The 13,383-nt window shown below is 35.9% G+C and overlaps 2 protein-coding genes across 2 annotated transcripts in view; one reads left to right on the forward strand and one right to left on the reverse strand.

Annotated features, from left to right (window-relative positions):
* Nucleotides 1–13,383, forward strand: part of LOC117176320 — a 556,505-nt gene that overhangs the window by 80,337 nt on the left and 462,785 nt on the right. The gene's annotated exons all lie outside the window — the stretch shown is intronic.
* LOC117176487 lies at nucleotides 12,003–12,386 on the reverse strand. The gene has a single exon (XM_033366740.1). The coding sequence runs from the start codon at nucleotides 12,384–12,386 to the stop codon at nucleotides 12,003–12,005; it is 384 nt and encodes a 127-aa protein (XP_033222631.1).

Below are 13,383 nucleotides of genomic sequence, written 5' to 3' on the forward strand. Positions count from 1 at the left end.
CTAGTCGGGAGTGGTGCTGACTGAAAACAGATGATTTGGAGCGATTCGCGCGCCATTTGTTGGTCATTCTAAGGACTTATTGAACTACCCTCGTAATTTTAACACATGACCACGTATCATGTCTTCGCCCTTAATTACATTAAATTAATTATTTGACATACATTATTTTTTTAAATTAATGATTATCTGCTGTAGGATGGTCTCCCCTACTGTAATTTTTAGGAGTAAAAGTAGTAGCCAAAACCACTTGATTGATTAGAATACTCAACTTTAAAAGGCTGTTTACTTCTTGAAAATACATTTTTTTTAATCTGCAAAAAATATATGAATTTCTTTGATCCTTTCTGTTCACAATCAGCTGAAAATTTAAAAACTATGTGTCAGTATAGACACATTGTTATCTATATTTAACTCAACTTTTATTTACCCGCACTTCCTTTGTCATTTCAGATACCAATTCGGCCAGTAAAATAAGCCCTTTTTGGTTTTAAACTGTTTGGACAATTGCAAAGAATTACGTTCTTTCTTCGGCGTTGTGGGAGTTCAACGGTGCGTTAAAATCCTAAAAACCAAAAAGATAGATTCAATCAGGAAAATTAGCCACAGACGCGATGAAGCGATCGATCGAGTGCTCTTCGCGGGTGGACGACTTTTCGACTCTGTCGAAATCTCTTCTGTCTCTTTCCCTCTGTCTCCTTTATATCCTTTGTATTTTTCTCTGGCATAGTCACCTATCTCCCCCCCTCCTCCAACCCCTATTCTCATCGCTTCGAACGTGCCCTCCTAGTCACTTCATCGAAATTCTCTTCGCGTTAGCTCGGCAGAAAGGAAACCCATTCTGGGGTGGTCCGCCTTCCACACCCCACCGCCGAGTCTTTCGTTCATCTCAACCCTTCCTTTTCACTCTCCACATACGAAAATTCAACTTCATGTTTGAAGTATACTCAGGGGTCACTGTGTCAAATCTCGATAACAAAATACTAATTTGCTTAAAATTTTAGCAGAGCAGAGTTTTTATTTTCGAATTTAGAATTTAAGATTTTATAAAAAAGATTAATAAATTTTAAGTTTAATAAAATAAACCAATTTTAATTTAAATTTTTATTCAGGGTCTGTCAGTTGAAGATTTACGCATTAAGTATACGTAAATATACGCATTAAAGAATCAAAAAACCTTGCGTTCGCAGAAAAGTAACCTCATTAGTATTAAAAAGTATCCTTTTGAAAATTATAATTCGATTTTTTTTAAAGAATATTTATCGTAATTTGCTGTTATACTTCCAGGCCTGAAATTTTATTGGCCCAAATTTTAAGGTTAAAATATTAAAATTATCTTTATTGTCGATGGAAGTAGTCAATATAGACGCAAGCATGTAAATCGTTCACTGTAATTATTAATAATTAGTTTACAGACTGGCGGGGAGCCTTCAAGCCCCCCCCCCCCTCAATGGCGCTCAAGTATTAAAGCGTACCTATTGTGTTCTACTCTTGACTAATCGCCCTCAGAATTTTATTCTAGACCTCTTGGTGAAGCCCAGGATGTCAACTGATTGCACAATAATTTCATCAGGTTCCATGAAATTGGCCCCAAGGGTTCGTTGTCTGAACCTAGCTAGTGCTGGGCGCTAGCATAAGACGTGCAGGGATGTTTCGCTATCCCTGCCACATTTTCTACACTCTATCGTGTAGATAAACCCTATTTTTTGCGTTTCTTAGTTCAAGTGGTGGTGTCCTGTGAGCATCTGCAATACTGTCCTTAGTTCTTTCTTGTGTAATCCCAGGATTTACCTGGCTCTGTCCAGCCTGTACGTATAGTCCAGGATAGCTTTCGCCTTTTGGAAGCCCAGGATTTATTCCCATTATTTCCAGTGCTTCGTCCGGATCTAGTTTTTTACGAGCATCTCCATGCTGCAAGATCCCAGTCCCAGCACTGGTTCCGATCCTATGTACTTACTCGCCGATCCTCTTTTCGCCAGCTGGTCCGCTTTTTCGTTTCCTCTGATCCATGTGTGACCCGAAACCCGTATGAGAGTAACGCTGATTTTTTCTGCAAGTGGGTTCAATGCTTTTTTGCCATCCCAAACCATTTCTGATGTTATGTCTGGTTGGTGCACTGTAGTTAACGTCGCTTGGCTGTCCGAGCAGATTGTAATCTGCCTACCAGCAGCGTTTAGTTCTATCAATGTATCAACGCAGCTAAGGACAGCTAGGACGTCCACGTGAAAGATGGTGGCATGCTTTGATATCCTTTGAAGGCATGGTAAGATACTACACATGCATGAGGAGGAGTATCTCGGTAAAGCGGATGCGTTTTTTTTTTGTTTTGTCTCATTTCCAGAATTGGCAGTGTGCTGATGTCACTTAGGAGCCGACAGTGATTAGTCACCTAAGTCTATCTATGTGCTCTTGCCAGTTGACCTGTCTCGTGATCCTCCTCGGTGTGGTTTAAATTTAAGAAGCTCTTCACAGAGCTTCTTATACTTTTCTTATTCCTCTTATCCTATCGCTGCTGTGGGCGTAGTCCTCATTGCTCCTGTATCTCCTCTAAATGCTAGCGTTTGTAATTGTCGCAGCCTGTCCTACATCATTTTGAATTTCACTCGTGGCCACGTGAACGTTTCATACACGTCCCAGTCTGAGGGCAATTTAGTTCTGTTAGCCTTGTTGTACAACTATCTAGGCTTGCCCAGGGTATTTCCAGGTGGGTGTACCACCATTCTATTTCTATCCTAGATTTAATTATACTTGGAGGATAATTGTTCTCGTATGATGCAATCAGAGCTCTTATCGGAAAATCCGCGATGTGCTTTAACTGGTATGTGGTTCTGCAGCTTTCGAGGAATCCCGCGGTCTGACTTTGAGTTCCTCTATTTATGAGTCCCAAAATGTATTCTTGGCGTCTCTGATCTTTGAAACCGTCACTTTTCTCAGGGCTAACTGTAACAAGATATATTTGTGGTCCGAGAAATACCTCATCAGAACTCTGTAGCCCACTATCTTGATCCGCCGTTCTTTCGAGCATAAATTTAATTTGAAAACCTCTACCTTGTTTATAATCTAAAATGTAGGAGTATCGCCACGATTAAGAATCTCCAGCTCAGTACCCGCTAGGTTTTCAAACGAATCTCTTTCTCTGCCGTTGATGTTTGTGCTCCCTCACATTGTATGGTGTAAGTTTGCGTCACAACCCAGCTAAAATCCAGCGCATCCCATTTGGTCTGGGCCCATGTCTGTGGAAATATACCCTCCAAGAATCGATTTTTAAGGTCGGATTCTGGAAGCTTAAGTACCCCAGAATGACTGTTGGATTCTTAAGGGTGTCGGGTATCAGTACGGTCATTCTGCGGTACCTATGTTGACACTCCGTTCCCTTGATCTCGAGGTTTAATCTCTAGTTAAGCTTAAACATTGATGTTCTCTCCACTAGATATTTCTGCAACCAGGTGACTGCAGCCTGCACTATTATGGTCTTCAACCTGATGAAGATTTCTCTTTATCTGGGGGCGTGCTCCTCGCGGGGCAACGCGTCAAGCTCTTTAGAGGTTTGCTCTTTTGGTCTGTCCAGCTCGTTGCGAGTTGAACAGGCATTAGTATAATCTGACACAACGACAAATCTCATCAGGCCGTTAGTCATCTACGCGAAAGTAAGGCCTTGTGTTTCTAGAGTGTTCTGCCGTTTCGACTGCGTGTTCGGAGGAGTGTCTTTGAAATCTGTAGAACGAGCATTAGAAGTTGTTCCAGACGATCTTGCAGGACCCAAGCCTCCTTGTGAGGAGCCTTGGCTGAGGTTTGAAAGCTGCGCTATGCGGGTTTTCCATGTCTGGGGACCGTTACGGTTTTTCCTCTTTAAAGAGAGCCTAGTCCAATTGTCTTCCACCACGGCACCCTGAATGTTACCATTCGTGTTACATGTTTTCACCGCTCCTGGTGGCATGACCATTGAGGAGGCATCTAACCCGTCATCTAACCCCTAGTTGAATTACTTCCTACTTATTTTCGGTCCTACAAAATAGAATGTGCCAGTTCCACAGAGCAGCGACACCTCCCGGTGCACTCCCTCTGATTCACCTATTGCAGATCTCTGGTCCGATGAGGCCCATAAGTCTTCCTTTTGTTACTCTTTTTTAAAACGCGATTACTTTTTTTTGCCTGCTCTTTTTACAATTCAGCAATGCTAAGTTAGAAGTCGAAAGTGTTTCCATGTTTTTTCTTCTAATTAAACATTCATAAAGTTATCAAACTCTTTTTGTGTTCATATATGTATTTTCGTTTTTGAGGACTCGCCGCACCATTGACAAGGAGTTTCTCGGAGATAATTGTTTTTCTCAACTTTCACGATCCAATGGAGCTTGAAAATAACTCCAAAAGTTTTGGTATTTTTTTTGTTTAAAATTAAATATCAGTTACAATCATTTTGGATCTGCTTAAAATCCGAGCTTCAAAGTTTAAATAGTTTCTAAACATTTGAAAACAATAATACGCATTTATTTTATACTAAATGAAACACGTTTAGGAGGTGCGTGATAAAAAAACATCTCTAGTGTTTAATTCCCTGGACTGTGGTCTAAATTCTTTTGCTTAAATTTGAAAAAATGTATTATTCATTTTTGCAACAAATTAAAGTAAATTTTGAATTAGGGACTTTTTTCCGTTAAATTTGCTATGAAATTGTCCACCCAGAAGTTAAATTTCTGATTGTATAAAGAGAGCGTTAAGGTTTCAAGCTAAGGTCACTAATAGTTAAAGAAGACGCTGGCCATCGATCTTCAAGACAAATATTATTCCAAAAAATTGGGTTACCCTTATCGGGACCCAATACATTCGCATTTTGTACGTTAAACTTACAAGGTCCACAAACACCTTTTAGTGTTCACGATTGGCAGTTCTAGACCAGTATCTCCCTCTTTTCTCTTTTCTTCTTTCTTGTCTTTATTTTATATTTTTCCCTCCTTTTTTTCTTTTCTTGCTCTTACTTATTTTCCCATACCCTCACCGTCTCTTATTTTCTCTCGCCCTTTATCCCGTGAACATCTCCGGGGCTTTTCGATCTTTTCGAGTCGTCGCCGCCGAGCAAATATTTGCCGAGGAGTTGAGAGAGAGCACGGTCGGAAATTAAAAAGATATAATTCGACTTGGTCAGCACTGGTCAACGCGGTTAATTAATAACGTCTTGAAAGAATTGTTCCTTACTGCAAACGTCCTGGTGTTGCTGACGGCATTCTTTTTTATGTTCCCTGCACGCAACATACCTGGAATTGCAATTCCCAAGGGAAGCTCTTTCAAAGGATAATTTAATTACTGAAAGCAAGACGTGACGATGCCATTTAATCAGTGTAAGTACAAACTTGCCTGTTGCGAAGCTATGCAAGACATAAAAGGCTGTGTTCTGTATCTTCTGTCCTATGACTGAAAATGTGAGATGAAATAAAATTAAATGAAAGAAACTTTAAAAACGAAGTGTTATCTCAACAAGGAAAAGAGCTTTTTTATTACAACTCTTTTTTAGTACGATTCTTTTTCAAACTGAAGATATCCTAATGTATTCAGAGATGAAGATCCGAGTGATTTTTCAGCTTGGAAAATAAATGCTGATGAATCGTTGAATGTATGTCTCGAGAACAAACGCGTTCTAGATGTCGCAACTGAAGGACTGATGCTAAGAGTTAGCATATATTACGGTCTAAACTTTCCTCTGCTAAATCTGTTGTAAGATATCTTCAAGGAATCTGTATTATCACCATATAATAGCAAAAATTCTTAACGTTTTTTCAGACTACATGGAGCTATGAATTAAACATTTTCAAAATTAAATTTTTTTCTGAAAAAAGATCTTCGCTTCGTTGGAAAGCGAACTACAGAACTTCCGATTGCCGGTTGGTTGCTTTTACTTTAAACTACTAGATTGATCGAAAGAAGAATCCTTTTTCAGAAATCCACGTATGTTTTGCTAAGTGTTACAAGTCAAATATTTCAAGGATTATGTTTTATCATCAGAGAATAACAGAAATTCTTTATGTATTTTCAGACTAGGTGGAGCTATTGCTTAAAAATTTTTAAATTAAATTTCTTCTGAAAAAAGATCTTCTCCTTTTCGTTCGGATTTTTTAATTTTCTCTAGAATTAGAGCCATCAAATTATCTTTTATTTCTATAAAAAGAAGAAAGAATTTCTATAAAAGGAAAGGATCATATTATCTTATTCTGGATCATTTCCAGATTCTAGAGAGAGTATGCATAACATAAAGTAACGTCAGAATTCTGTGCAGATTTTAAATTAAGCTTTTATAATATCTTAAGAGTGAGATGAAAAAAATGAAAATTATTTTAATTCATTTCTGTGGAATTATTCTTTGAGTATATGCTTATTTGACGAATTAAAATGATCCGACATGTATGGTAAAAAAAAGTTTTATTCTTAAACTTGAATTATTTCGTATAACAGCTGAACACTTAGCTGGAAACTAACGTTTAATTAAATAATTTAACTTAAATATAATTAAATAATTTTTATTAAATTTTATTAAATAATTTAACTGTTTGGAATTGAAGACATTTAGAAACGCAAATTGTACCAGATTTCATTAGGAGATTTTGATATCCAAGCGAGGTGCGCCATACCCTAGGAGAGTGCATCGTTGGCAAAACGAATGAAAAGACGACCAACACGTAAGAAATAATAAACGAGACCATTAACTCGACGGTATTTTCTCACACTAGTAAAGCTGAAGAAGAGCGAAAGCCCTGACTAAGTCCAAAGAAAAAAGGCATTCTCTTACCGTTTCTCGCATTTTCTTTCCATGGAGCTTACTGTGCATCTCGGTTTTATTCCAAAACTAAAGAAAAAAATTCAAGCTCAACCCATCATTATTTATTCTGGAAACGTATGAAATTTGTATTCAAAGCAAAGCTTGCTCTTTTCAATATAAGAGGCGATACTAATACTTCAACAACAATAAAAAAGTAGTTTCAATCAACAAATCAAAATAAGATATAAACTTTATATACTGTTTTATTTTCTGGCTACATATACAAAGCTATGATTTTAGTACAAAAACATATAGTTTACTTGAGTTTTTTAAAACTGCATGTACACATTTTCCAGAGCATCAGGGAAGAAAGTTTTACCCACATGGGACAAGCAAAATCGATAGGTTATTATGGTTATTTATCAATTTTTGTGCTTTTCGATCAAAAAAGAGTACTTAATTTATATTTTACGCACGCCTTTTAAAGACTGTCGACAAGTAGGAATAATGATAAAATATATTGTATGCTGCTTCAGTTACAACCCAGTTAACGTCTCATAAAGTGTCCTTGGATCAGATAAGTTTTATAGCGCGATTAGCGTTAGAGGGACTACGATCCAAACTCATTTTTATGCACCTCTTCTAAAAGTCTACATGAGTTGAGAGTTCTATGCGAGACATGAGGCGATATTCAATTTTAGTAAGAATTCAGTTGCAAGTAAAGACCCAATTAGCAGTTAAACCGGAAAATCCGGAAATGACAAGGAATTTTTTAAACGCTTATCCAAAACTCCCTTAAATCAGTTTTCATTTCCGTTTGTTTTTTTAACGTATTTTCTAGACTATTTAAACATGTGGTCTGAATCGAAAGCATTAGAAAAGAATATTTTATAATTGAAATATACAAAATTGTGTGGTATAAAATTATGTAAAATCTCTAAAAATCGTTTAATTTATAAATTTTGATATAAAAAGTAAATAATTTTAAATTCATAACATCAAAAATTGAAAATTGAACATTTTTAATTTGAAAACCTTAATATGTGAGCAATTTAATCTTTGAAGCCCGAACACGGGAAATAAAATTTTCATAATTTTGAAATTGCTATCTTTAGATTTTGGAAATCTATTTTAAATTGAAAGTCTAAATACTCGCATAAATTCAGGTTTTGAATAATTTATAATTTAAAGCATAAAATAAAAGATGTTTGAATTTAAAGTGTTGAATCATTTTACATCGAAACCTTGACAATTATTTGATTTTCCATCGAAAGAATCTTCATATTTGAATAATTTCAGATAATAATTTTGAAATTCTATCTTCAAAATTTCATTACTTTATTTTTAACTGTAAGGAATACTTTTAAATGCAAAGCGTTCAATTACAATTGTTAAATGATGCATTAATAACTGTCCGGTGTAATTTGCAATTTAATGCCTATGTCAAATTTTAGTTCTAAATGTTAAATTATTCATTTTACAAAGTTTTAATTTTGAATAAACTCGGTTTGAAAGTATGTTGTTTTGGAAATTGTCTGATTTTTCTGTTTGAGGCTATCGAAATGATAATTTTTCATTTCTAATTACTTCTGTTTTCTAATTTTATAAATTTAGAAGTTTTTCATTTAAAATAGTCTAATATTCAAATTTTAATTTTTGTAAATCTCACATGTATAAATGATTATATCATTATAGAATTTTAGCGTTGAGGATTATTTATATTAATTTTAATTGCAAATGGTACAATATTGAAAGAAAGTTTGAGCTAAAAATTGTTATGTTAGATTTTGATTTTTGCATTTCCAATACTCTTAAATATGTACTTTCATACAGTCTGTCTCCAAAGTTGTTTAATTCTAATGTTCGATACCTTATTTCATTCCTGGAAAGATTCTTTGCAATTAAACTGGTTGCCGTTTTTATTTTTGTTGTTTTAATTTGTTCGAAATCGTACATTAATTAATTTTGTAGTAAACAAATTTTGTTCCTAAATAATTGTAATCTTAATAAATATAAATTTAACAGATTTTTTCTCAAGCGAACTTCAGTATATCTGTTACAAAATTAATAATGATTAACAGTAGCCATATCTTTTTTGATGTAATCAATCATTTTGAAAATTGCTTAATTTTGAAGCTGTCAATTCTGCACGAAATCTACACCTTTGAGCACTTTTATGTCTTTTTTCCAAAAACTATTATTGTTTCAATGATTATCAATATTTTAAAGTAATTTTCATTTTTTATAGAAATGAAAATAAATTGCTTTATGGTGTAGATTTCGTTCAGAATTGAAAGGTTTTGTTAAAGGGTTATTTTTTAGGGCACAGTAGGGGTGTGTTATTTGTGGCATACCCATATGATTGATACATAGAATTTTGTCTTAGAAAGTCCTCTATATGTCATGTAACTTTTCCGTAACATGTTTCCAAAAATGTAAAACATCTGATCAAAATTGTGAAAAAAGAACAAAAATATGCGATATCTTTTTTCGGATTTGGAATCGAATTAGGGTATATTTATCCTCTGGCATGAAAAAGATATTACAATGCAGTTTTGAACCACCCTAGTTTAAACACTCAGAAAAGAAAAAAAATATTGCATTCTATTTTTAAAAATTGTTCCTTAGTTTTTTTTCCAGTTTGGCTACTTAAACCTGACTACGTGAATTCTCGCCAGATAACTATTTCCTTCGTTACTGTAACAAGGATTTACCAGGACTAAAGTACTTCTCCGTGTGCTCTCGTTGAAACTTTTGGAACAAGTTCGAGCAAGCACGTATCGGACTTCTCTCGATTCTAAAAGAGGGTACCCGCACTTCGAATGGCTACACATTTGGTGGAATTTGTGGTGAGGCTGTGGGTGAGGAGGGAAACTATAGTGAACGAAACCTTTACCCGGAGAAATATCTATCTCTGTATGCAAATCTGCTTTCAAAACTTGCATGAAGGAAACTAGCTGGTACTTGGCGTTACCTTCCTATCGGCTGACGAATTCCCCAACGGTAATTTTATTCTCAAAGTTGGACCAAAGCGAAACCGAAACGGGCTGCCCCACGACACCGTTCAACATTACGCTTAACACGTTATACATGCAGAAGATGTCCCGTTGAAATCTGTCTTCCTTGACGTTCTTATCTTTAACACGTGCAATGTGCATGCATGGTCGTCTTGTATATCTTGTAAATATATTGGCTGGCTGATATCACCATCCTGTGTTTTTTCCTAATTCGACCAAACTATCATCTCTTTCTAACAATTGACCGGAATTTCTTTTACGTGAAGAATTTAAGCATGCTTCATTCGCACGCTAACTATTTTAATCGCAAGACCAATATTTATCGAGATAATTTCAAAAAATGTTTTCAAAGTGATAACTTCTCATGGCACGGTGTGAATTCACAAAACTAGGTAACGCTTTTAGGGTAACGCTTCCTCTTCTATCGCTCCTTCGCTTCTCCGACTGCCTGACTCTTGAAATTCCTATTCCTTTCTATTTCTCTTTTGCTTCTTCCACTTCTCTCCCCCCTCTCTCTTGCTCTCTCTCTCTCTCTCTCTCTCTCTCTCTCTTTGTCTTCATCCTTCGTTCTCACACTCACACTGAGATTCTGACAGTATTTGCAGTGTTTAGCGGCATGTATTAGTAGATTTCAATTAATTTAATTTCATGAATTTTTGTTCATGAATTATTCACGAATTTCATGAATCTAATTTTATTGAAATGAGTTTTCGAGTAAAAAATACGTATTTAATGTCAAATTTTAAAGTTCAAAAAGTTGTCTGAAATCTTGAGAATTTAAATCAATTTGTAGGTTTCTATGAAAGTCAGTATGAGAGGAGTTTCCAGTTGCAAAACACAAATTGTAAGCTAAAATTATGAAAAAAAATTTTTAAATGTACATCAACTATGAAATTTTTAAATTTGACTCAAAATTTGTTACCTCGAATGTCTATTCTAATACTCTAAAAACTCTCTTAGTATGACTTTCATATAAATCTGACTATATAATAAAATATTACAAAAGGACCCTGCAGCAAATGTACATAAAATGGCTTTCAGTCGATTTTGATTAAACTTCGTAAAATTGTAGTTCTCAATGTCTGGATCAAAAGTTTTATAGGGCACAAAGTCCGAAAATGGACAGTTTTCGAGTTATAGAGGTTTAAACATCCAACCCTTTTAAGAAACATTACCAAATATCTCGAAAACTGCAGCTCTGCGAAAAAAATGTTCCCTATGAAAGTTATTGGGCTCTAACGGGGAAATGCAAAGAAAGTCATGGCCTTAAGACGCAGGTCGTTTTTCAAGGTCATTCAATGTGAACTTATCATTTATTGCTAATATTCAGCCCAATAAAGACAATATATGAAGAGGAAATCAATATAGAACCCATAAAGGCAAGAAATGAGAATGACTTAGTCAACAGCCAGCCAATGAAGGCAAGTCATGAGTGCGATTTAGTCATTATCTAGACAATAAAGGCAAGACATGAGCGAGATTTAGTTATTATCTAGCCAATGAAGGCAAGATTTGTCCAGGATGTTGTCAATATCTAGCCAATGAAGGCATGAAATGAGCTTGATTTAGACAATATCCGGCCAATGAAGGCAAGTCATGAGTGAGATTTAGTCATCATCTAGCATCATTATCATGATTATCATTGGCTCATGATCATTATCATTGGCTGGCTATTGACTAAGTCATTCTCATTTCTTGCCTTTATGGGTTCTATATTGATTTCCTCTTTATATCTTGTCTTTATTGGCTGAATATTAGCAATAACTGACAAGTTCACATTAAATGACCTTGAAAAATGACCTATGTCTTAAGGCCATGACTTTTTTTCCGTTTCCTCGTTAGAGCCCAATAACTTTCATAGTGTAAGACGAGTAGTTTGTAAGACGAGTTTAATGTAAAATGTCGTTTATTCAATTATAAGGAATACATTGTTTCCGTGCGGCGGCTCGTCAGACTGACTCGGCGGTGTACCGTGATTCGCATTCCAGCGCACGTGGCCTTAATGGCGCTACTGTCGTACAATATTTTAAAATTCGGATTCTCACAACTCGTCCATTCTGATTTAAAGTTCGACCCGAACTATTAAATACATTTTAACTCGTTCTAATATCTTGCGAAAAATATTCGGCGTAAATTTCGCATATTACCGCAACAAATTCGGAGCACCAAGGCTTCAGATTGCAAGCTTCCCACGTACCTACATATGGCTTTTGCGTTATCTGAAAGTTTTCGATGTCTTTTCAGATGTACCTATCATTACGCAATTTTTTTGATACCTGATACGGACCTTTATATTGTGGTATAAGCTTTTTCGAAACTCCAACGGTACTATCAAAATTTTTTACCACCACAAAGTCCCCAATTTCATATTGGTGAGGATCCTTCCGTTTTCCATCAAAATACGTTTTGTTGTAATTTTGCGCTTTTACAGTTTTCTCGCTCGCTTCGGATCTAATCTTCTCGATATCGTGGAAATCTTTGCTATGCGTAGTTTGCTCTAAATATTCTGGTACTGGATCAATCATTTTACCTCGCTGGTTGACTCCGAATAGCAACTTGCTAGGGGTAACACCGGTTGTGTTATGAACAGCGTTGTTCAGAGCAAACTCAGCATACGCGAGCATTTTATACCAGTGGTTCCCTGAAGAGTAATCGGAAATTTTCGCTAACATAAGGCCTAGTACTCTGTTCACTCTCTCCACCTGCCCATTGGCTTTGGTGACGCAGTCGCAATTAATACATGGTAAATGTTATTCTCGTCTATGAAAGCCTTAAATACTTCGGACGTGAAGCAGGTATCACGATCAGAAACTATGGTTTTCGGCCTGCTATAGTTCCTGAAATATTCACTGAGACAGTTTATCACTTCCTTAGTTTCCGTAGTCTTAACTGCGTAGAGTTTAACAAACTTTGTGAACCCGCCTACAACTAGTAAAATGTGTTGCCTTGTCGCAATTCTCTTATCGATCGGTCCAAAATGATCGATGTGGCAAGTTAAAAAAGGAGTATTACCCTTCGGTACAGAATTGAGATAACCTTCTCGCTTTCCTGTAGAGGGAGAAAAAGCTACCTATTTGAAATAGTTTGCTATGTGATTTTTCACCTTATCGGTCATTCGCGGAAACCAGTAATTTCTTGGAATTGCCTGGGATGTTTTTTCTGACCCAAAATGGCCCATTTCGTCGTGATACTTCCTAATAACATGGCTCACCATTTTTTCGGCTACATAAAATAAGATGTCTCCATCACGCTTTCTATAAATTAAGCCATTTCGCATTTCGTAAAGTTTATCTTCGGTGTTTGGCAATTTCTCGCGCAATTCCCTAATATTTGAATCGAGATTTTGACTAATTGACAGGTTTGATTCAAAGGTATTGTCCTCGACAATCATGATATTTATAGCTCGACTTAGCGCGTCAACATGTTTCATCTTTTCCCCTGAGCGATGTTCAAGTATTTTGTCATACTTTTCTAATTCGGCAGACCATCTTTCGATTCGCAAAGTTATTAATCAAAGTTAATATGGGGCATTATTCCTCAACTGCCCCAACTCAAAAAGTCATGTTTTTCGATTGTCTCTAAATTCTGGAAATATGTTCGCCTACCCAACAGTAGTTAATC

Source organism: Belonocnema kinseyi, chromosome 7 (assembly GCF_010883055.1).
Source record: "Belonocnema kinseyi isolate 2016_QV_RU_SX_M_011 chromosome 7, B_treatae_v1, whole genome shotgun sequence".
NCBI classification, from domain to species: Eukaryota; Metazoa; Arthropoda; class Insecta; order Hymenoptera; family Cynipidae; genus Belonocnema; species Belonocnema kinseyi.